At 38.4% G+C, this 25623-nt stretch overlaps 1 protein-coding gene across 3 annotated transcripts in view; it reads left to right on the plus strand.

Moving 5' to 3' along the window:
* LOC111146179 (KIAA1958 ortholog) overlaps nt 1–25623 on the plus strand; it is a 161321-nt gene that overhangs the window by 74949 nt on the left and 60749 nt on the right. For 2 of the 3 annotated variants that reach the window (XM_022501612.1, XM_022501613.1), the window contains exon 2: nt 15715–16909. In XM_022501612.1, the coding sequence (XP_022357320.1) occupies nt 15739–16909 (1171 nt within the window). In that variant the 5' untranslated portion in view covers nt 15715–15738. Of the gene's footprint in view, nt 1–3190; nt 3245–15714; nt 16910–25623 lie in introns of those variants that run through there. The other variant, XM_022501611.1, reaches the window with a different exon arrangement.

Here is a 25623-nt window from a genome sequence, read left to right on the forward strand (position 1 = left end):
TCTGTCTGGCAGTGGAGTCTATGCACTTAACCTCTGCACTCTCCCATCTTATATAAAAGTGGTCCCTCAGGCACATCCAGAATAGTTTGTGTGCAGGATTTCTTCTGTTCTGTGCATATTAAGATGGGGCTTGAAGGAAAGCAGTTGAGCCATTCTGGGAGACTCAGAAGCTTTTATCTATATCAGTCAGTGGAGAATGTTGCTGATACTCTGCTTTCTAACTGAGTGACCTGATTTCCTTCTGTAGCCATCTTCCTATAAATCGTACTTCATCTCTCAGGCAACCTGAGCATTGACACTTGCCAAATGGTGTCTATGCAGTCACACTTTAAGTTCATACATTTAATTCTTTTTCATCTTAATTTCTTATATAAATGGCCAGAGAAATAGAAACATAGGGGAAAAAATGTCACTGCTGAGATAGAAGAAGTTAGCCATGAATTGGCAAGGTAAGACACCCTTTCATCCCCCCAAGGAACCCCCTACCAGATTTGAGTAAATTCCTGAATGAGCTCAAACTCCTTGAGCTCAGCATTCACAGGGCTATTGTTAGTGTTGTTTTGTATATTCAGTGTTTATTTTCTGTGTTATGGTTGTGCAGAAATGTTGATAGCTGTTTTGTATTTATAGTGCATAATTCCACGGCGCCTGGGTGGCTCAGTGGGTTAAGCCTCTGCCTTCGGCTCAGGTCATGATCTAAGGGTCCTGGGATCCAGCCCCATGTTGGGCTCTCTGCTTGGTAGGAAGCCTGCTTCCCCCTCTCCCTATTCCTGCCCCTCTGCCTATTTGTGATCTCTCTCGCTCTCTCTCTCTCTCTCTCTCTCTCTCTGTGTCAAATAAATAAATAAAATCATTTTTAAAAATACAGTGCATCATTCCTTTTATCAGTCTCTTTATACTGATCTATATATCCAACTGTGTATTCAATGATACCTTCTTTGGGGTATCCTAAAAGCACCTTACAGTAACATGACAAAAATCAAACCTTTTCTCAGTGGTCAAGTCAGAATCTATAACTTCTTTCTTCCTCCCACCTTCTTTATCCAATCTTTCATCTTTACCTCTTGAGTTTCAAATCTGTCACCTTTCCATCCCTCTGCTACTATTAAAGGTAGATTACCATTATATCTTACCTGAATTGCTACAGTGTGTCTCCTAACTGGATTTCTGCCTCTAGTCTTGCTTTCTTCAACTATAATTAGAATGATGATTCTAAGGTCACTTTCTTGCTTACAGCCATGTAATACTTTTAAATTATCTCTATAGTAAAGTCAGGGGCACCCGGATGGCTCAGTTGGTTAAGCATCTGCCCTCGGCTCAGGTCATGGGATTGAGCCCTGATCAGGAATGGAAAAGAAAGGAAGATGGCAGATCTGTTAGAAAATAACAGGCAAATTGGTGTGAATTTAAAAAAGAAAGAAAGAAAGAAAGAAAGAAAGAAAGAAAGAAAGAAAGAAAGAAAAAGAAAGAAAGAAAGAAAAAAAAATTGGTATGAATTGCTTTTGAGGGATGAGGGCAAATAGAGACTAGGCCAATTCCCAGGTTTCTATCTCAGGAGCCATAATAGATTTGTTCTCAAGATAAACATCATAAAAGAAGAGCAAATATATACATTAGAAGTGATGAGTTACTCAATTTTCTTTAATAAGGCAGTGAACTGGGGCGCCTGGGTGGCTCAGTGAGTTAAAGCCTCTGCCTTCCACTCAGGTCATGATCCCAGGGTCCTGGGATCGAGCCCCGCATTGGGCTCTCTGCTCGGCAGGGAGCCTGCTTCCTCCTCTCTCTCTCTGCCTGCCTCTCTGCCTACTTGTGATCTCTGTCTGTCAAATAAATGAATAAAATCTTTAAAAAAAAAATAAGGCAGTGAACTCAGGAATCACTGATTTTGAGGTATAACATGAATACTCATACATATAAAAACCTCCCAACCTATGGACCAGCATAAGTACACCTTTCTATGAACAGTATGTCCTGTCTGACTTTGGAGAATCACTTAAGATAATTATAAAATAATTTTTTTAGGGGCACCTGGGTGGCTCAGTCGGGTAAGCATCCGCCTCTTTATCTCAGCTCAGGTCTTGATCTCAGGATCGTGATCTCAAAGCCCTGTATTGGTCTTCACCCTGGGCATGGAGACTACTTTAAAAAAAAAAAAAGGAAAGAATTTTTTTTTCTCCTCCCAAGTGGAAACCAATTCCGTTGACTGTCAAAGTCATTCTAGTTATTCTAGGCTTTCTGAGAAAGAATATAAAATACGTGACTTCAGAGATTTTCAAGTGGTCTACCTTATTCCTTGAGTCAAACATAAAATGTCACCTGTCACCCATTCTATCAATAAATATGTATTAGACATTGTGAAGCATTGACCTGACCCCTAGAAAGAGAAGGGTGACAAAGACACATTCTATATCATCACAGAGCTTATCTTCTAAGAAAAAAGAGAAAAAATAATTTCAATAAAACATGGCAAGTGCTACAACAGAGATAGAATAAGGTGTTACAGGAACATAAGGCAGGGGTATCTAACTTCGACCAGCATGAGTCCAGGATAGTTACCTAAAAAACCTAATGATGTGCAAATTGAGAACAAAAGGATGCATAAAAGTCAGGGGAGAAGCAGGAAAAGTAGACCTGTATGAAGGCCCAGAAGATACTGAGGAAATGGAAGTTGTTTGGTATCACTGAATGGAAGAACAGGGGTATGTCTGAAAACGTAGGCAAGGGCCTGATTATAATGGTCTTATAGGATGTGTAAAAGACTTTTGACTTTATTATGGAGATAATTTTTTATTTTTTATTTTTTAAAAGATTTTATTTATTCATTTGACAGAGATCACAAGAAGGCAGAGAGGCAGGCAGAGAGAGAGGGGGAAGCAGGCTACCCGCTGAGCAGAGCGCCGATCCTGAGCCGAAGGCAGAGGCTTTAATCCACTGAGCCACGCAGGTGCCCCTAGAGATAATTTTTTAAATATTTTATTTATTTATTTGAGAGGAGACTGTGATGAGCAGTGAGGGAGGGGCAGAGGGAGAAGCCAACTCTCTGTGGAACAGACAACCTGATACAGGGCTTAATCCCAGGACCCATTCCAATCTCTGTCTTTGGTTTCACAGGGCTTTCTCGCTGTCTTCAGGGAGATGTCTCCTCACAAGGACACCAGTCATAGGGATTAGGGGTACATTCTACCCCTCTATGACTTCATAGGAACTTAACTACAATTACATCTGCAATTACAAGTCCTAATAGGTAATATTCTGAGGTACTTGGATTTAGGACTAAAGTGTATCTTTTGGGGGAGGGGGAGGAAACAGTTCAGTCTATAACCCAGTATTTAGCATATACCAGGTACTTAATAGATATTTACTGAATTGGAATATAAATGAAATATATATTATATATTCATGGCATAGAATTAAAAGCTTTTTTTATTATGATTTTTAAATTTGCTAGGTACAAAGTATCTTTTAGATTTGTCTGTTTCCAAAAATTATATCATGGACTATATAGTACTTATAACATTTGAAATTTAAGAAATATATTATCTTAAAGTAAAAGCACATACTATATAGTCTGAATTCTTTCTTTGTAAGCTCACTTTCAATGCTTGTACTAATTTATATAACTTACAGATATATTTTTTAAACAATAGATGGATTTTGACAGCTCTTTCTGCCCTTGGGTCCTGTCCCCATAGTTTAATAAAACCACCCTTTAAAAATTTTTTTTTTAATTTTTTAATTTTTTATTTCTTTTTTTTTTCTTCTAAAGATTTTATTTATTTATTTGACAGAGAGAGAGATCACAAGTAGGCAGAGAGGCAGGCAGAGAGAGAGAGGAGGAAGCAGGCTCCCTGCTGAGCAGAGAGCCCAATGCTGGGCTCGATCCCAGGACCCTGAGACCATGACCCGAGCCAAAAGCAGAGGCTTTAACCCACTGAGCCACCCAGGTGCCCCTTTATTTTTATTTCTTTTCAGTGTTCCAGAATTCATTGTTTATGCACCACACCCAGTACTCCATGCAGTATGTGCCCTCCATAATACCCCCACCAAGCTAACCCAGACCCCCACCCTTCTCCCCTCCAAAACCCTCAGTTTGTTTCTCAGAGTCCATGGTCTCTCATGGTTCATCTCCCCCTCCAATTTCCCCCAACTCACTTCTCTTCTCCATCTCCCCATGTCCTCTGTGTTATTTCTCATGCTCCACAAATAAGTGAAACCATATGATAATTGACTCTCTCTGCTTGACTTATTTCACTTAGCATAATCTCTTCCAGTCAGTCCCATCCATGTTGCTACAAAAGTTGGGTATTCATCCTTTCTGATGGAGGCATAATACTCCATAGTGTATATGGACCACATCTTCCTTATCCATTCGTCCGTTGAAGGGCATCTTGGTTCTTTCCACAGTTTGGTGACTGTGGCCATTGCTGCTATGAACATTGGGGTACAGATGGCCCTTCTTTTCACTACATCTGTATCTTTGGGGTAAATACCCAATAGTGCATTTGCAGGATCATGGGGAAGCTCTATTTTTAATTTCTTAAGGAATCTCTACACTGTTTTCCAAAGTTAAAACCATCCTTTTTGCACACACCCCTTCCCCCCAAAAAAGATGGGTATTATATTCTGGAAAGCACATTTTAGGCCTCAGTAGGAATAAATATGCTTTCCCTGACCTTTAACTGTATTTTTAAAAAAGATTTTGTTTATGGGGCGCCTGGGTGGCTCTGTGGGTTAAAGCCTCTGCCTTTGGCTCAGGTCGTGATCCCAGGGTCCTGGGATCGAGCCCCACATCGGGCTCTCTGCTTACCAGGGAGCTTGCTTCCTCCTCTCTCTCTCTCTCTGCCTGCCTCTCTGCCTACTTGTGATCTCTCTCTCTGTCAAATAAATAAAATCTTTTAAAAAATAATAAAAAATGAAAGATTTTATTTATTTATTTGACACAGAGAGAGATCACAAGTAGCTAGAGAGGCAGGCAGAGAGAGAGGAAGGGAAGGAGGCTCCCTGCTGAGCAGAGAGCCTGAAGCAGGGCTCGATCCTTGGACCCTGGGATCATGACCCAAGATGATGTCAGACACCCAACCGACTGAGTCACCCAGGAGCCCCTTTAACTGTATTTTTAAAGTAGCATCTTCTTTCTGTACTTTATTGTGCATTTATGTTGGAACTTTTTTCTTTAGACATTTTTTAGTAGAATTTTCCAGTTCTTTGAATATTTTTCTGTATTTAGCATATATAGTAAATTGCATCCTTAAATGAAAATATAGGGGAAGTAGGCTTATATGAAACACTTTTTAGATGCTTAGAGTTGTAGTTAATAGAAAAAATAAAATAGGAAGTGTATGTTATTCTCAGTAAATAAGAAAAACACAGTAATCTTATTTCTAGTTTTTCAAAGGAGCCATACTTCCCATGGTTTGTTTTATTTTCTTTTGTTTCTAGCTTTGTTAGTCACTGATTTGTTAGTTGAGACATTGTCAGTGCTTCTTAGACCATCCCCAGATTTCCTTAGATAATGTTGAAAGTTACATAGGGGATCTGCTGAAAGAAGGTAGCATGGTTGAGTGTGTTTAAGTTTGATGGATAGCTTCACCATTCCTGGATTATTTATATTCCATTAGCAATTGATGGAGTCCAGTTTATCAAATTTTTTATGGTTTGTGCATTTTGCATCCTAAGACACCTTTGCCTGCCCCAAGGTGACAAAGATACTATCCTATGATTTCTTCTGGAATTTTTCTAGTTTTAGGTTTTAGATTTGTTTTGTTTGTTTGTTTGTTTTTAAGTAGGCTCCACATCCAGGGTGGAGCCCAATGTGGGGCTTGAACTCACAACTGTGAGATCAAGACCTGAGCCGAGATGAAGATTTGGGCACTCAGCTGACTGAGCCATCGAGGCACTGTTTTAGATTTAGGTCTGTGATCCATTTTGAGTTAATTTTTATGTGTAGTTTCACTGAAGATTGTTTTTTAATGGCTGTCCAATTGATTTAGCATTGTTTGTTGAAAAAAATTTCCTTTCCTATTGCATTGCCTTTGGCTTTTGAAGAAAATCAGTTGACCAAATATGTGTGGGTCCGTTTCTGCACACTCATTCTATTCCATTGATGTATGTATCTTTTCTTTTGATAGTACTCCATGATCTTGATTACTGTTTGGTTGAAATTACTCTAAGCTTTGAAATCAGGTGTAATGAGTCTCCAACTTTATCCTTATTTAAAGATTTTGCTTTGATTATTCCAGATCTTTTGCATTTCCATATAAATCTTAAATCAGTTTATCTATTTCTTCTAAAAAAGCCAAGTAGAATTTTGTTGGGAATTGTACTGAATGTATAGATCAGTTCGGAATAATAGCAACCTAACTATATTGAATCTTCCGATCTACAACTATAGTATTTATCTCTTTATTGACGTCACATTTAATTTCTCTCAGGCATGTTTTGTAGTTTTTAGTATAGAAGTCTTGGATACGTTTGTTAGACTTATTCTTACGTGTTTAATATTTTTGATACTACTCTAAATAGAATTTTTAAACATTTAATTTTCTAATGTTTCATTGCTAGTGCATAGAAAATAATTGATTTTTTAAGAATGTTAATCTTGTACCTGATTACTAATAAATTTATTTATGAGTTCTAGCAGTTTCATGAATCCTCTGGAATTTTCAACATAAACAGCAGTATCATCTACATGTAAAAACAGTTTTACTTCTGGTTAAGTTTTCTTTTATTTCTTTTTATGGCATTATTTCAGTGTTACAGTGTTGAATAAAGGTGATGCAAGAGCATTCTTTTTTTTTTTTTTTTAAAGATTTTATTTATTTATTTGACAGAGAGAAATCACAAGTAGGCAGAGAGGCAGGCAGAGAGAGAGGAGGAAGCAGGCTCCCTGCTGAGCAGAAAGCCCGATGTGGGGCTTGAACCCAGGACCTGGGATCATGACCTGAGCTGAAGGCAGCGGCTTAACCCACTGAGCCACCCAGGCGCCCCCTGCAAGAGCATTCTTATCTTACTCCTGGTCTTGAGAAAAAGCAATTCAGTCTTTTATATTAAGTTTAATATTAGCTGTAGATTTTTTATAGATATCCTTTATCAGCTTGAGGACATTCTATTATTAGCTTACTAAGAGTTTTTAATTGTTAATGAATATTTAATTTTGTCAGATGCTTTGTCTGCATCTGTTAAGATAATCATGTCATGGTTTTTCTCCTGTGGACTTAATATGTTGAATTATATTGGTTGATTTTTGAATGTTCAGCCAACTTTACATTCCTAGGGTAACTCTTATTTGGTCATGATGTATTACCCATTTTATATATTGTTGGATTCATTTTGCTAATGTTTTGTAAAGGATTTTTACATAAAATAAGGAATGTTGATCTGTAATTTTCTTTATGGTAATATTTTTGTCAGATTTTGGTAGTAGGGTTATGCTGGTCTCCTTAGACAAGTTGGATAATGTTCCCTTCTCTTCCTATTTTTTGAAAATATTTGTGTAATTTTGGTATTATTTCTTCCTTGAAAGTGTAATAGAGTTTACCAGTGAAATATTTCTTTTTCTTTCTCTATTTTTTAAAGAACTTTTTTATTTATTTGAAAGAGAGAGAGACAGAGCAAGCATGAGCTGGTGGCAGTTGGGGGTGGGGGCTGGGCAGAGGGAGAGGGAGAAGCAGACTCTCAGCAGAGCAGGGAGCCTGACACCCAGCTGGGTCCCAGGACCCTGAGATCATAACCATGACTTGAGCTGAAGGCAGACATTTGACTGAGCCACCAGGTGCCCTGCAGTGAAATCTTTCTTTTGGAGGTTGTTTTTTTTTTTAAACATTCAACTTCTTTTATAGATATATGGCTACTAAGATTTTTTTTCCCCTTGTGTCAGTTTTGTCATCCATAAGCAATTGATACTTAGTGGTATTAAAACATCTGCAACACAAATCCTTTGAAAGGTTCAGAACTTTATAAAGAGGAACTATAAGGGCTGTGGGTCAGATTGTTGTAACTGAAGTGAGATAAAAGCTAACTAGACATTCACTGGTATTTGTCTAGTAACTCATTTTGTCAGGTTTTGGAAAAGTGACAATCTTTTCATATTCTTTTTTTTTTTTTTCCTAAAAAATTTTTCTCAGTCTTTTGAAAGAAGAACATTTTCATGGATCTTCCTTATACCCAGTGCTACCTTAAGTCATTTTTGGTCATAATATTATTTAAGTAGGTATAAACATAAAATTTATGATTATAGTTCTGAGATAGCTGTAAACCAAAACAGTCCCACCAATTCAAACAAAATTAAACTGTAAAACCAACATAAACTCAAATTAACATGAATGTGATGGGGAACCAGATTTGAGACAATATCTTTTCTACTGTCACAGTGCTAGAGTATGTTATGTTAAAAGCATAAGCTCTGGAGTATGACCAAAGTTCAAATTTTGGCTCCACCACTGCTTTGTTCGAATGACTTAGTTACTCATTTATAAAGTGAGGATAATAATTTATTTAACTTATTAGGATTATTGCTATAATTAGCATTATTGGTATGTCAAGTCCTAGAAGAGTGCTTGGCAATTAATAATTATTCAATAAATACTAGCTGTAATAATAACTAGTTTTATATTATTCTACTGAAACCTTAATGATTAGTAAGGGTTTATTTTTTGTTTATTTTTTTAAAAATTTATTTATTTGAGAGAGAGAGCTCAAGTGGGGGGGCGGGAGAGGGAGAGGGAGAGCTGAGCAGGGAGCCTGACATGGGCTCGATCCCAGGACCCTGGGATCATGACCTGAGCTGAAGGCAGTTGCTTAACTGACTGAGCCATCCAGGCGCCCCTAGTGTTGGGTTTAGTAGTAGAATGTCTGACTCTATATTTAATGGCTTTCTGATTTTGACTTCAGTAATGTAAATACTAATATATAGAATGTCGCCTTGCCTAAGTTAACATACAGTGTGGTAATAATAATTTCACAGCTTTGTTTGCTAATTTAGGATAAGCAAATTTCATACTTAACCTAAACTCTGCTAGTCAGGACTCTGAGTTTTGTTTTGTTTTTAAGATTTATTTATTTATTAGAGTGAGTGAGCAGGGAGAAGAGGGTAGAGGGAGTGGAAGAGACAGAATCCCAAGCAGACTCCCCACTAATGTGGGCCTGCATGCAGAGCTTGATCTTATGACCCTGAGATCACCACCTGAGCCAAAACAAGAATTGGACATTCAACTGACTGAGCCACCCAGGCGCCCCTCTTTGAATTTGTTTTTAATCAAGTGTCACATGATAACTCTGTAAAGCTGAATGTCTAATCTAATCATTGCCCATATCAGATATGAGAAATACTATCTGAAGTTATTTTTATTTCTTGAAAATGTAGAAAAGGCATTATTTTTCAGTGTAGTCCTCATTATCAGACTGTTGAAGCAAATCAGTAGGTTCTAGAACTTATTTTTAGCAGTTCAGAAATACCTTAATTGTCTTCTTACTGATACAGTTTTGTATTAAATATAGAATGTATTGCAATATATTGATAGCTATTCCTTGTCGGCTTGGACTCAATCCATTTAATTACCCTAAATATCAGCAGATTATGCTCTCATAACTACATTGGTTAACATTGGTTGCCTGGCTGAAATATATTAATAATGATACTGGAAAATATTTTCATTTTATGATACTCAAGAAAAGTTTAAGAGCCTCTTCATGAGATTGCTAGTAAATTTCAGAATGTAATAAAAGTGACTTATGATTACTATCTATTGATTCTTAAAGGTTGCTGATTATTATAGAATTAAGTGGATAAGCTTTTAACAAAATTTAAAATTGTATCTATTTTGTCTTATAATTTTTTTTCTGGCTTGTGGTACCTTCAGCAAAGGTATTATTTTACTACTGTATCGTAGCTTTTACCTGAACAGTAAGTTCTTTGGAGTTCCACATGCTTATATAATTTTGTGTTTTGAATCTGCCACATTTTTACATATTTGAACTGTTAAATCTTCATTCAGATATTGTGTCATAATGTATATTATTTTCTTTCTATGAACATATATATTTATTTCAGCTCCTTTTATTTTCTCATTACTCTGTGACACTTAAAGTGGTGTATTGTTTCAGTATCACATATGCCATTTTCATGATGTCAAATCATGATGGCTTTCATTTGCAAATTATTAATGCAAATGACAAGTTTTATATTTATATTTGCTAAAAAAGAAACCGCATTAACGGGCTTCCCAACAAATTGAAAGTTGAATCATGTCACTAGGTGGTTACGGACCATAATGTGAGTACAGACATGCAGGCGGTAGTCGGACCTAAGGCGGTTATTTAGATGATTCATCATATGCTTATATTAATCATATTTCTACTAGAATCAAAATGGAAACAGTTATATACATTTTGAAATAGAATTATAGACCTCCCAATAGTTTATTTGTGGAGTCCAGTCTGAGAAACAGTTGTACTTGGGGGATGGTGCAGAGAAATTGAAGGATTCCTCTGAGATTCTAAAAACCAGGGATGGGGGTGCCTGGGTGGCTCAGTGGGTTAAAGCCTCTGCCTTTGGCTTAGGTCGTGATCTCAGGGTCCTGGGATCGAGCCCCGCATCGGGCTCTGCTCAGCAGGGAGCCTGCTTCCCACCCCCCTCTCTGACTGCCTCTCTGCCTACTTGTGATATGTCTGTCAAATAAATAAATAAAATCTTTAAAAAATAAGTAAATAAAAACCAGGGATGGGGGCACCTGGGTGGTTCAGTTGTTAAGCATCTGCCTTTGGCTCAGGTCATGATCCCAGGGTCTTAGGATTGAATCCCGCATTGGGCTGCTTGCTCAGCGGGAAGCCTGCTTCTCCCTCTCTTGCTGTGTCTTTCTCTGTCAAATAAATAAATAAAATCTATAAAAAATAAAAATTAAAAAACTAGAGATGAATATTATTTTTTGTATATCAGTAATTGAGTTCAGTGGCTTAAGCAAGATCAGGGCCTTATATTTCCTTATGTAACAAAGAATCCTAGATAGTTCAGAGTTGATGTAGTGGCCATACAATGTCAGCAGGGACCCAAGCTCCTTCTGGGTGTTCTCTCCCATCCGTAAGTTCTTACTTCATGTTCCCACTGTGGCCTCAGGAGCTCCAGCCATCCTGTCCTTATTCCAGGCAGAAAGAAAGGGAAGGACAAAGGGAAAAAGGCAAAAAGGCCAAAATCAGACATGTCGCTCAGTGACTTTTATTTATTTTATATATATAACTTATATGTTATTGGCCGGAACTGTGTCATATGACAATTCCTATTTGAAAGAAAGCTGGGAAATGTGTTTTAGGTGACCATATTGCTGCCCCAATAAACTGGGACTCTCTGTAAGGAAAAAGAATGGATACCGGGTAGGCAGATGATCTCTGCCATACCAATTAAATAGGTATATTAAGAAAGCTTAAAAAACATGGGCGCCTGGGTGGCTCAGTGGGTTAAGCCGCTGCCTTCGGCTCAGGTCATGATCTCCGAGTCCTGGGATCGAGCCCCGCATCGGGCTCTCTGCTCAGCAGGGAGCCTGCTTCCTCCTCTCTCTCTGCCTGCCTTTCTGCCTGCTTGTGATCTCTCTCTGTCAAATAAATAAATAAAATCTTAAAAAAAAGAAAAAAGAAAGCTTAAAAAACAAACAACAAAAACCTCAGTTTTTTTTTTTTTTTTTTAACCAAGCTTTTTATTTTAATTCCGGTATAGTTAGCATACAGTACATTTGGTTCAGAGGTACAGTGTAATGATTCAGCAGTTCTGTACATTACTCAGTGCTCATTGGGATAAGTGTACTAGTCTTTCTCTTTTATCTGCATTTTTACTTTAAAGTTACATAAAAGGAATATAAATAAAATAAGTCCCTAACTTCCTGAAGTATGAAGGGAACATAAAGATCATATAGTCCTGACATTTTAGCTTAGAGGTAATTAGTGACTTGTCTTAGGCCACAGACATCAGTTCCAGGCTGGAACTGAAGTTCCTAACTCTGACACCAGTCACTGGTCTTCCCATTTACTGGGCTGCTTCATAAAATCTGGTAGCTCACTTACTACTCTCCTGTGTACAAGACAGCTGTGGTTTGGGACTACTGGGGAGAAGACTCCTCTGTTCGCTTCAGTGATTACAATAAAACTGATAGGAGGAAATTTCATGTTCTTATATGAGGGTGTTATGTTTATTTTGTAAGTGTTGATGGCCCTGCCAGTATTTATATGTTTATTAATTAGTTCTTTTTTTTATTGTTTTTTAAAGATTTTATTTATTTATTTGACAGACAGAGATCACAAGTAGGCAAAGAGGCAGGCTCCCTGCTGAGCAAAGAGCCCGATGTGCGGGGCTCAAATCCCAGGACCTTGGGATCATGACCTGAGCCGAAGGCAGAGGCTTTAACCCACTGAGCCACCAAGGCACCCCTATTAATTCATTCTTCATTTATTCATCATTAACAATGGCTTATAAGGTCATAAGAGCAGGGCCATATCATGTTAATATCTCTGTCCCCAACTAGGTCCTAATTGAAGAATGAAAAATTATAGTCCCTTATACTAAAAGTTTAAAAATAAATAAAAAGTTTAAAAAATTATGGTTCCTGTCCTCAAGGAATTCTCAGTCAAGTTTGAGAGACAGACACAAATGGCAATGATAATAGTACAGAGATAAGAGATGATAGAAATACAAGTGAAGAGTGAACAAGTAAATAAATATCTGAGACTGAAAGGAGGTCTATAAAGACTTCAACAGGAGGTGGTCCCAAGTTCAGTTTTGAAAGGTTTTCCAGATGAAGAAAGAAGAGGGCTGCATATCACACCAAAGAACAAGTTTTTTGTTTATTTGTTTGTTTTTAAGGATTTTGCTTATTTATTTGACAGAGCCAGAGAACATAAGCAGAGGGAATGGCATAAGGACAGGGAGAAGCAGGCTATACACTGAGCAGGGAGCCCAATGCAGGGCTTGATCATGACCTGAGCCAAAGGCAGATGCTTAACCATCTGAGCCACCCAGACCCCTCCCCCCCACCCCAGAGAATGAGTTTTTAGAGGCCCAGTGGGCATGAGAAACTGTTAAGAGAAGAGGAGACTGCGAGAAATATGGGAAAAACCCATAGTAGTAGGAAATGAGGCTTGAGGGGTTGACTGTAGCCATGACCATATCACAGAGACCTCATAACATGTGAAAGGTTTTGAATTTACCTATTGATGGGGTGCCATGGAGGTTCAGATGTGTCCTTTTGTATGGCCACCTGACATTACAGTTAGACCTTGGCACCTTAGTGTGGAGCCCACCTACAGTGAGGCACCACTTTTCACTCACAGCTACAGATGAACAGGACAGACTAAACCATACATCAAGATCCTTGTTCCTCCCCTGCTCAGTTTTCCCCAGGATCTCCCCTTTATCAAAAACACACTTGACCATTCTGATCACATACAGACTCCTCATGTCCCAGTTTACTTTTCTTGCCCATTATGTTTTCCTCACTGTTACCCAGCCAAGGACCCATAACAAGTGATTCTTTTTGACCTCTGACCAATAAAGAATGGCTTACTCCTGTTTGGTAGATGGTTATCCTTACGTGCCCAGGAGGCTTAAATGGCGGAATAAACCAGACATATCTTTCTTCTTCCAAATGGTGAAATGAAGGGCAGTATTTCAGGAATTTCAGACAGCCAGGAGACAGATAGCCAGCTCCTAAGATTTGGTTACAGTCCTGGCACCTGACCTGGCCCACTCATCCTTGCTTCTGGTCTGCAAACTGCCTTTGCCCCTGACCCCAGGAGGCACCCCCTAGTGGCTCTCCTCCCAGTCCAGTCTCCCTTCCCTGCTAAAGACTTTCCTTCTGTAGCTCTTAATTCTCTCCTTGGACTCTGAGTTACGTTACTTGTTTTCCACTGCCCAGAAGAGGATTGACTTCCTTTCTGTGACTCATCCTAGAATGGACCTAAACCTTTGTTGGTTCTGCCTTTAGTAATGAAGTTTCTTTTTTTTTTTTTTTTTTTTTTAAAAATTTTTTTTTTTTTTTTTTGACAGAGAGATCACAAGCAGGCAGAGAGGCAGGCAGAGAGAGAGGAGGAAGCAGGCTCCCCGAGAGAGCAGAGAGCCCGATGCGGGGCTCGATCCCAGGACTCGGAGATCATGACCTGAGCCGAAGGCAGCGGCTTAACCCACTGAGCCACCCAGGTGCCCCAGTAATGAAGTTTCTGATGGCAGAGGGTAAAGTCAGAAGTGCATCCTCTTGGTTAATACAGATAATGCACATATTTTATTATTTTTTTAAAAGATTTTTATTTATTTATTTGACACACAGAAATCACAAGTAGGCAGAGAGGCAGGCAGAGAGAGAGAGAAGGAAGCAGGCTCCCTGCGGAGCAGAGAGCCCCATGTGGGGCTCGATCCCAGGACCCTGGGATCATGACCTGAGCCAAAGGCAGAGGCTTTAACCCACTGAGCCACCCAGGCACCCCCACACATTTTATTATTAAGAAATTGAATAAACCTCTCTTTGTGACTTTGGAAGTAAAACATACCATGAAAAGGCTCACCTCTTTTTTTTTTTTTTAATTATTTATTTACTTGATAGAGATCACAAGTAGGCAGAGAGGCAGGCAGAGAGAGGAAGGGAAGCAGGCTCCCCACTGAGCAGAGACCACAATGTGGGGCTCTATCCCAGGACCCTGGGATCATGACCTGAGCTGAAGGCAGAGGATTTAACCCCCTGAGCCACCCAGGCGCCCGTAGGCTCACCTCTTTTTTATTGCTTGTTTTTTTTTCTTTCCCACTTTTTTTCTCATGCAAATATTTTTAATATATATTTAAAATTTTTTTATTTTTTTATAAACATATATTAGCCCCAGGGGTACAGGTCTGTGAATCGCCAGGTTTATACACTTCACAGCACTCACCATACCCCATACCCTCCCCAATGTCCATAATCCCACCACCCTCTCCCTACCTCCCTCCCCCTGGCAACCCTCAGTTTGTTTTGTGAGATTAAGAGTCTCTTATGGTTTGTCTCCCTCCCTTCCTACTCCCCAAACCCCCCACATTGCATCTCCACTTTCTCATATCAGGGAGATCATATGATAGTTGTTTTTCTCCGATTGACTTATTTCGCTAAGCATAATACTCTCTAGTTCCATCCATGTTGTCGCAAATGGCAAGATTTCATTTCTTTTGATGGCTGCATAGTATTCCATTGTATATATATACCACATCTTCTTTATCCATTCATTCATGCAAATATTTTTTATGCAGATATTATTGTAACAATCAAGGAAAATAACAAAAATCTTCTCTCACAGCCATAAAGCATCACTTTTTTTTTACTTTTACCTGTATTCTCTTCCAGTCTGCCCATGTGCAGTGATATTAACTAGTTTTTTTTTTCATTAAAAAAATTTTTTTTAAGATTTTATTTATTTATTTGACAGACAGAGATCACAGGTAGGCAGAGAGGCAGGCAGAGAGAGAGGAGGAAGCAGGCTCCCTGCTGAGCAGAGAGACCGATGCATGCCTCGATCCAAGGACCCTGGGACCATGACCTGAGCCAAAGGCAGAGTCTTTAACCCACTGAGCCACCCAGGTGCCCCAACTAGATACAGTTTTGAAGTACATTTCTTTTTTATGCCACATGATCATAGTTCAAGGAAATTGAAGTAATAGAGATATGGGAATATCTTGGGTAATAATGGCTTCTTATTTTGATTATTTCCCTTTAGGAAGGACACTGCTGATCCTGTAACATGGAGGATTGCCTTCATACTTCATCTGAGAATCTGTCCAAATTGGTCAGCTGGGCCCACAGCCATGGGACCATTTGCAGCCTTATTCCAAACCTGAAACACTTGCTTTCGGAAGGTTCCCATGGGAACCTCACAGCAATGTGGGGCTGTAGTGCTGGCCATGCTTATCACTGGCCACTGACAGCTACTTGCAGAGCTGGGTCCCAAGAAAGGGTCTGTTTCCAGGATAACAGAAGTTTTAACTCTGATAGTCCCAGTATAATTGGAGTACCCTCTGAGACACAAACTAGCCCTGTTGAAAGGTATCCTGGGAGACCCGTGAAAGCGAAGCTAGACTGTAATCGGACCAGAGACTCTTGTGACTTCTCTTATTGCAGTGAACCCTCTGAACTGGATGAAGCTGTAGAAGAATATGAAGATGAAAACACCCTGTTTGACATGGTTTGTGAGTCTTCTGTTACAGACGAGGATAGTGACTTTGAACCCCAAACCCAAAGGCCTCAAAGCATTGCTCGAAAAAGGCCTGGAATAGTCCCATCTTCTCTCCATTCCAGCTCTCAAGCTCAAATGGTTGATGAATGCAGCAATGATGTCATCATTAAGAAAATCAAACAAGAGATTCCTGAAGATTATTACATTGTGGCGAATGCAGAGCTGACTGGAGGGGTAGATGGACCAGCCCTTTCATTGACACAGATGGCAAAACCCAAGCCTCAGACTCATGCTGGTCCCTCCTGCATAGGGTCTGCTAAGCTGATTCCCCATGTGACATCTGCCATTGGCACAGAGCTAGACCCACATGGTGTGTCTGCATCCCCCTCTGTTATGTCCAGACCAATCGTCCAGAAGACTGCCAGGGTATCTCTGGCTTCACCAAACAGAGGACCCCCTGGTGCCCATGGTACCAGCCAGCAGGTGCCCATGCAGATGCCTGTGAGCACATCCCATCCTAACAAACAGATCAGCATCCCTTTGTCTGCACTGCAACTGCCTGGACAGGATGACCAAGTTGCTTCTGAAGAGTTCCTGCCCCATCTGCCCAGCCAGGTTTCCTCCTGTGAGGTAGCTCTTTCTCCCTCAGTTAACACAGAGCCAGAAGTGAGTTCCAGTCAGCAGCAGCCCCCAGTCGCTCCAACCATAACCACTGAGGCCACAGCACAGTGCATACCAGGTATGGCACATGAGGTGACAGAGAGTCCCTCATCCATGCACATCAGAGAATTCTGCGCCGTCAGCACTTACAAAACCATTGGCTCAGTTTGCTAGGAATCAGGCCTTTATTATTCTCAGAAATATAGAAATAATGAAATATATTCTATCCAGGTAATATTCTGAAGGACATTCATCTGAGTTAAGGCCATCCGTCCAGTCAGTGTACCTCAGGGCTGAGAGGACAGCTGTAGGATTGTGCTGTTAATATTGCATGGCTAGATTTAAGGTTTATATTTGATCTTAAGCTGAATAATTTTTATTTTTATTATTTTTTAAAAAGATTTTATTCATTTTAGGGAGAGAGCAAGTAAGTAGGGGTGGGGAGCAGAGGGAGAGGGGAGACTCTCAAGCAGACTCTGTGCTAATCACAGAACCTGACGCAGGGCTTGATCTCATGACCCTGAGACGTGACCTCAGTCAAAGTCAGACACTTAACTCACTGAGCCACCCAGGTGCTGCAAACTGAATAATTTTGGCATATTAATGTTACCTTTGAAAAGAATTTTTATGCTCTCCTATCAGTACCAAGGTATTTGGTTGCTATTGGAAGCCAAAATGACATGATGTTGGGTGTGTAATGACAATAAAACTGGTGCTTTTCCATTATTATTTATTTGTCTGAACCAACTTGGTCTTTCTGTTCATTTAGTTGGTGTGGCAGTTTAGAACAAGTATTTTAAAAGCAACAAATAATTCTAAAAGAAGTATTTTATCTTTTATCTCAAAATTTATTTATTTTTTATTTTATTTATTTTTTTATTTTTTAAAGATTTTATTTATTTATTTTACAGAGATCACAAGTAGTCAGAGAGGCAGGCAGAGAGAGGTGGGGGGAAGCAGGCTCCCTGCTGAGCAGAGAGCCCGATGTGGGGCTCGATCCCAGGACCCTGAGATCATGACCCGAGCGGAAGGCAGAGGCCTTATTAACCCACTGAGCCACCCAGGCTCCCCTTATCTCAAAATTTAAAAGAGTCTGATAACTTGCTTTCCTGGAGTACATGGGCGTAATTGGAATGGACTGAGAGGAGAGGGAAATAATTGTATGAGACCTCTATCTAATTTTGACATTCTAATGTTCTCTGATTCTAACATGTAGTATTTATTAAATCTGGGCTATTATTATATAAAAAGGGTTTGGATGTCATGCATTTGGCTTCATTATTCAAATATAATAAGCCAGAAGTAGACATGGACAAAGGTGAACAGATATACAGAACGGAGTTTATAGAAAGCAGAAATTTGTGGCACGTTTTGGTTTGTTTCATTTTAATCCCTCTCAAGGAAGTCATGTATTTTGGAAAAAGTTTCCTAGAAGCCTGCAGTACCTGTGCCTTTACCCAATTTATGATTTTGCTGACACAGTCATGGTATTATTAATAAACTATACAAGGAAAATATTCATATCCTGATTCAAAATAATGCTTTTCAGTTTATTCATTTTTCTTTCTTTTTAAAATAATAGCTTCATTGAGATATAATTCACATACCATAAGATATACTCTTAAAAATACACAGTTCAGTGGTTTTTGGTATATTTACAGAGTTGTGCAATCATCACCACTATCTAATTCAAAGCACTGTTTCCACCCCAGAAAGAAACCCGATACCCATCAGCAGTCCCTCTTTTCTTCCTCCCAGACCATCAACCACTGATCTATTTTATGTTTCTATAGATTAGCCCTTTCTGCACATTTCATATATGTGGAATCATAGCATGTGACTACCTTTTTGCACTTAGCATATTTTTTTCTTACATTGTAGCAATGTATCAGGATTTCTTTTTATTTCCAAATAATATTTCACTGTATGGATATATCATAGTTTGTTTTTCCTTTTGTAAGTTGATGGACATTGAGGTTGTTTCTATTTTTTGGCTGTCATGAGTAATGCTGCTGCTAACACTCCTATACAAGTGGAGGTATAACTTCATTTCACGTGGGCAACTACCTAGAAGTGGAATTGCTGGGTGTATGATAACTCTAACTCTTTGAGGAACTGCCAGACTTTTCCAAAGTAACTCCACTATTTTACAATCACCAGCAATGTAAAAAAGTTTCCTGTTTCTTAACATGCTGACCAGTATTTGTTGTTTTCTATTTAACAAAATGATATTTATCCTGGGTGCATGAAGTAGTATCTTATTGTGGTTTTGATTTCCACTACCTTAGTGATTAATGGTGTTGAACTTTTTAACAGTATAGTCTTTGGCTAATCCTAGCATAATTTAGACACATTTTCATTAGGCTCATGAAGGCTCGTGAAGGTCTTTGTACTAGGTAGGAAATCTGACTCTTAATACATATAGAATAAAGTAGTGGTACCTTTTCACTTAAATAGATAGTTGTATCTGGTTTATTTGTGTCTCCCCCACCATTTAAAAAAATAAAATAAAATAGAAGACTTTGCCTGACAGTTTTCTATATTCTCATTTATTTTATATTAGAGGGTAGAATACAGAATTGTATTTTGCAAAGTGGTTCAGTATACCAAAACAGCTTAGTAAGACTGTTGTATCACACATCCTTCCATGAACTTACCTCAGTATCCTTCTACTAACCTACTGCAGCTTAGTAATACTGCTGCGTTACTTCTTCCACTAACTTAACCCAGATTTCCTTGCGTCTGCCTAGTGGTCGGTGAATCAAACACCAAGACTCTTTACTAAACAAAATATGAATATCTTATTATATAATTGTTATGGAAAAGAAATTCAGCCTATTTGAAAAATATTTTAAACTGTTTATTTTTTGTATAGATTACATTCTCTTAGGTTTTATTTCTTAATAAAATTACACTCTTTTTTTTTGAAATTGCACTTTTTATGATAGCTATAAAAAGCAGGTATGGCCAAGTACAGCACATAGTTAATACAGTCATAGACTGTGATTTAGCTGTACTCTTGCAAAGAGAATTGGTCTGGCTTAGAGTTGAACTTTTAAGGAAAAACAGTATGAAGAACTGATGAGAAGTTCCTAAGGAATCATCCTAATGTTTTGATCCATTGTTCTTTGGAAGGATATTTATTATATTGCTAAAATATTTTTAGCTTTAAAGAAATACTATTTTAGGGGTGTCTGGGTGGCTCAGTCATTAAGCATCTGCCTTTGGCTCAGGTCATGATCCCAGCATCCTGGGATTGAGCCCCACATCAGGCTCTCAGGAAAAAGGAAGGAAGCCTGCTTCTCCCTCTCCCTATTCCCCTGCTTGTGTTCCCTCTCTCACTGTCTCTCTCTCTCTCTCTCTCTCTCTCTGTCAAATAAATAAAATCTTTTTTAAAAGAATACTACTTTACTAGAAACATCACTGGAACAAATAAAACTCTCATTGACATTTTTCTTTCATGGGAGTTAGACAAAGTTAACTTAAAATTTACCTGTGTTCTGTAGAGCTCAAATTAGCCTCTGTGCTCTTAACAGTTTTGTTTTGCGTATTTACTATTGTAGATAGTCTTCATTCTAAATATAGATTTTTTTTTAAATTTAGAATTACAGCACATCCAAATGTATGTGAATGAATATGTACAGATGGTCCTTACTCAGTTAATATAGAAAATATACTTGGGACTAAGCCAGGAAGAAACCTTTTGAAAGAACTAACTGAAAGCAAAATCAGGTGCTCTTCTTAAAATGATGTTGTGTAAGCCGGGTCTTTATCAAATCATTATAGAAATACTGCATATTTTTGAATAGTATTTTTTTTTAAATAAATATTCTGACAAATGACTGTTGAGTAAACCAGAAACAAATTTTTTCATTTTGTTTAGTTTTTACTGATGCTGTTTAAATTCTGTTCGCCTAGTGGAAAGTCATCCTTATTTATGTTCAAAACTAAACTCACAAAATGATAAAATGTTAATCAAGGTATGAATAAAATTATTAATTTTCATGTCAGCTCTCTTATGCTTTTCATCCCAAATCTTAGCCAATAGTAATGAGTAAAGAGGACATATTATTAGAAGAATTAATGACTATTTCCCCAGTGGCTTAGATTCCATTACATTTTGAGGTTATTAAATGTAAATTTAGGGCATTTGTCATAAATTTAAATTTCTATTGCATTCTGAGTTGGGTTTTTATGTGTATTTTTTTTAAACATACACACATACACGTGACTTCCTTTATGATTTTGTGCAAGGACCCATTTTATTAATCAGCTTTTCCCCAGAAATTTTATAGTAGCAAGCAGTCAACTTTTGCTTATCAGATTTGAAATATATATGTTTTTCTTTTGAAAATACACATCTTTAAAAGATAAAAAAATGCATATCTTTAGTTCTAATAAATTATATGTATTCATTATATATTAAAAATATTAACTCCTAGTTTATTTTGTGTATTGGAAATACGTTTCTCTCTTTACCATTAAAGTAATTTTGATGTAATTAATTTTGTTGATGGCATATTTTTGAGATGAATTTTCTTAATTTTTATGAAGGTTATTCCTTTCAGCCTCTATTTAGCTATCATCTTTCCCACGTTTGGTTATTTTGCTAAGGAAGTCCTTTCCTTCCCTTGAATCTGATAACTATTTACCTGTGTTTTACTCTGGTTCTTTTTTGGTTTTCCACCTGCTGCAGCTGCCCCCGCCCCCCGGAGTCTCCTTTCTTTTTTTTTCTTTTTTTTTTTTTTTTTAATTATTTATTTATTTGACAGAGAGAGAGAGAGAGGTCACAGTAGGCAGAGAGGCAGGCAGAGAGAGAGGGGGAAGCAGGCTCCCCACCAAGCAGAGAGCCCGATGCGGGGTCCTGAAACCAGGGTCCTGAAACCAGGACCCTGAGACCATGACCTGAGCTGAAGGCAGAGGCTTAAACCACTGAGCCACCCAGGTGCCCCTCTCCTTTCTTTTCTTACATTTAACTCTGAAGTCAGAGTAGATTTTGGATTGGATCCTCACTTCCTTATTTTTGCAGTAGTCAAATGTTCCAGCTTCATTTATTGAATAATTCCCATTTATGCGTAACATTTATGCGTAACAATTTTGTTTATAATTGGGTCCATTTATAGATTTTCTTTTTTTTTTTTAATTTTTAATTTATTTATTTGTCAGAGAGAGAGAGAGGGAGAACACAAGCAGGTAGAGCAGCAGGCAGAGGCAGAGAGAAGCAGGATCCCTGCTGAGCAAGGAGCCCGATACAGGACTCGATCCTAGGACCCTGGGATCATGACCTGAGCCAAAGGCAGCAGCTCAACCAACTGAGCCGCCTATGCGTCCCCCATTTATGATTTTCAAGTCTGTTGTTATTGATCTCCTTTTCTTCTAATTTTTTTATTATTTGATTATGTCTTTTTAAAAGATTTTATTATTTTTTTGAAGTAATCTCCACACCTAACGTCAGGTGAGAACTCGATCACCCGGTGATCAAGAGTGGCATGCTCCACTGACTGAGCCAGCCTGGCACCCCACTATTGGATTATATCTTACACAAAACAAAATGCATTTGTAGAAAAGGAAGGAAGAGTATAATTTATTTAATAGAGTACTTTTGAAACCTCATGTAAAATTGAATTTAGTAAGCTTTTAAAAATTAAGTCTTATATTCTAGTTGTTTGGTATATGTTGTCATATATAAACAATGGTTTCTCTTGTCAAAAACAGAAAATCTGAGTTAAAATAAGTTTAAAAAGAATAAATTGCTTTATGTCTGAGGACATATCTTGAAACAAGTTTTTATCCAAATGTTAAACGATGTCTGGTTTCTTTCTTGCCATTTCTCACCTTAGGTTCCTTGGTATTAGCTCTCCTTATAGATGTTTGATTTCTGTATGGTCCCCAAGGTGGTTGCCAAGTGCTGCTAGGATTCATGTCTAGCAGTAGACAGAACCTGTGTCACAACATTCCCATTAACCCTTGAATCAGTCTCTGGGGCATTAGACCCCCGCCTGGAAATGGTATTGAGACCAGTTTACATAAACCACATAATTAGGTGTGGAGGTTAGATGGGGGTGTTCTTCCAAGGATGTTCTAGGTTGTCATCTTGAAAGGAACAGCAAACCAGAATTATCTATGCTACTTGTGTATACTTTTGTTTTTGTTTTGGGCACTTAAGTTTTTTGTTTTTTGTGTTGTTGTTGTTGTTGTTGTTTAATGTGGGCAGATGGGAGATGTTTATATATGTCATTCAAGGTCAGCATATACTAGAACAGTGTTCTAATACCGGGTAGAAACATGAATATATGCTTGTTTATATATATGCATGCGTATGTGTGGTATATGTATGCATTATATTTTACACATTTCCTTATTCCACAAGAAATATATGCCTCTTCTTGCCAAGGTAGAATAAGACTAAATTTGTTTTTTAAAGATTTTACTTATTTTTTTATTTGAGAGAGAGAGAGTGCATGTAGGAGTGGAAAGAGGAGCAGAGGGGGAGGGGGAAAGAATCTTAAGCAGACCTCATGCAGGGCTCAGTTCCACAACCCCAAGATCATGACCCCAAGATCACGACCTGAGCCAGAAACAAGAGTCAAATGCCCAACTGACTGAGCCACCCGGACGTCCTGATTAAATTTGTTTTCGCAGCTGTACCCTTTCCTGTACCTTCCTGCAAGATGACCTGAGATGTAAATTCTGACAAATAAAGAGAGGCAAAGTAAAAATTCAGGCTCAGTTTATACCATCATTTCCTTCCTTATCAATTGGGTGCTTATCTTAGGATTGATATGTCAGGCAGCGCTGGCCATTGAGATAGTAGAGACTGGTCACTCAGAGTTTGAAATCAGACATGCCTAGGTTGATTCCCAGCCCTACCTCCTGCTAGCCTTGTAAACTTAGTTAAGTCATTTCATTTTCCTGAGACTGTTTTCTCATTTGTAAAGTAATAGTAATGCCTGTCTTTCAGGATTGTTTGAGGGCCAAATGCAAAAATATAGGTAAAGAGAGTACCTGACATGTAATAAACATTCAGCAAATAATAGTTTCTACCATTATTAATATTTTTTCGTTGTCATCACCATTGTTGCCATTATTATGCTGTGCTCAATACTCTTAAGTAGCGAAGTAGACTCTGATCTTATGCGATGACATCCCTACATCTACTAGAAAATGTTCCATGGACCAGTATCACTGGTATCAGCTGGGAATCTAGTAAAAATACAGAATCTCAGTCCCTATCCCAGACCCAAAGACTCGGAATTTGTGTTTAATAAGATCTCCACATAACTTGTATGGACATTGAAGCTGGAGAAGCAGTGATAGAGGGAATGCAAGACCCATATTGTGAGGCACATTGTTTCCATCCTGCTACCCAGTAACTTTGAACACTCTTCCTGTGTGAGAGAATTCCCTCCTTTGTGCATCTGTGTTTCCCTATTGGAGAAGCCAAAAACTTGGATTCCAAGTATTTATTTCAGAGATGGCACAATCTTGTGAACTTAGGCTTTACCAGTCAGATGCACTCACATCAGACCCTAATCAAAAGAATCTGTTTTGCAAATTGTAAATCTTGCAGTTTCTAGAGGCAGCAGGAGCAGCATCCCTGCAGTGGTTCTAACTGTAGAGGCTGTCGCTGGAGTTTGGTGGCTTTATTGCCTCTACCAGACTGAATCTGTGTTGGGTCAGGGAATTATTTGTGGAGACCTCCAAACCTCATTTACTGGTGTTCTAGGAATTTCTTTGGCCTTTATTAATGCTTTTCTGCCTAAGCTGGCTAGACTGGGCTTTTTGTTTTAAGTAAGGAATCTGGGGGAATATAACCTCTAAACCTAGGAAAGGTGTTGACCTCTCCTAGGTGTTGCATGAAGAATAAAGTAATTTTCTTTTTGTCACTAAGTTTGTGTTTTCAGCTAAAATTAATGACATCCCTTTGGTCATTAACCACTGATACCAAGATGCCCCATATTGAATGATATCTTGCTATACATATTACACAACCAATCCATAGGATGTGGATTCTCCTCACACTAAATCTTCCCTCCCTTCCCAGGGGGAGTTTTTGCTAAAATGTGTCCCTTGCGAGGAGTGGTTGGAAGCACAGGTTAACATACCTCCCTGAACCTAGAATAGGGGAAGCAGGTACTTAGGACCTTTGCTTTCAGCTATGGATTTTACATAAAGGATAGTTCTGGAAAATGAGAGAAATCCCAATTGGAACTTCTTATACCACTATGTTAAATATTTGTTAAAAGTTAATTTTGAATTATTAGTTTTCCCTTAGGCATACCTTTTTCCACATGAATTCACGTGGTACTATTTCCTGAAACAATCTATTTTCTTTACCATTTCTTAAGTTGATACCTCTGACAGAGGGATTGAACAGCAAAATCACCTGGACATAGCCCAAATAAGGAAGTTTTAGGAAATCTGGACTTGGACATTTTTTTTCTTTCTTCATTTCTTTCCTTCCTTATTACCCTCTATTTCTTTCTCTCCTTGTATAATTTTGCCCTTGAGTTGCCATGGGTAGTGGTGGTAATGTCAAGAGTTCCGTAAGATCTGTTGAAGGGGATTGAGCTTTATTTCATTTGGTCTCTTGGAAGAAACTTAATGATCTAGATACTTACGTAATTTATTGTGTTCCCCTTCTCTTTTAATGCTGAAGGAGGCTTTAATGGAACTACGCAGCACCCTTTTCTTCGATTTCAGTGCCTTGCACATGGTATGAGTGTGGTCATTGTGTTGGTAATTTCTTTATTTTTTAACTTTTAAATTTTATTAGTTTATTTGAGAGAGATA

The sequence above is a fragment of the Enhydra lutris genome, unplaced genomic scaffold (assembly GCF_002288905.1).
Source record: "Enhydra lutris kenyoni isolate GAN:26980312 unplaced genomic scaffold, ASM228890v2 scaffoldscaffold13, whole genome shotgun sequence".
Taxonomy (NCBI): domain Eukaryota; kingdom Metazoa; phylum Chordata; class Mammalia; order Carnivora; family Mustelidae; genus Enhydra; species Enhydra lutris.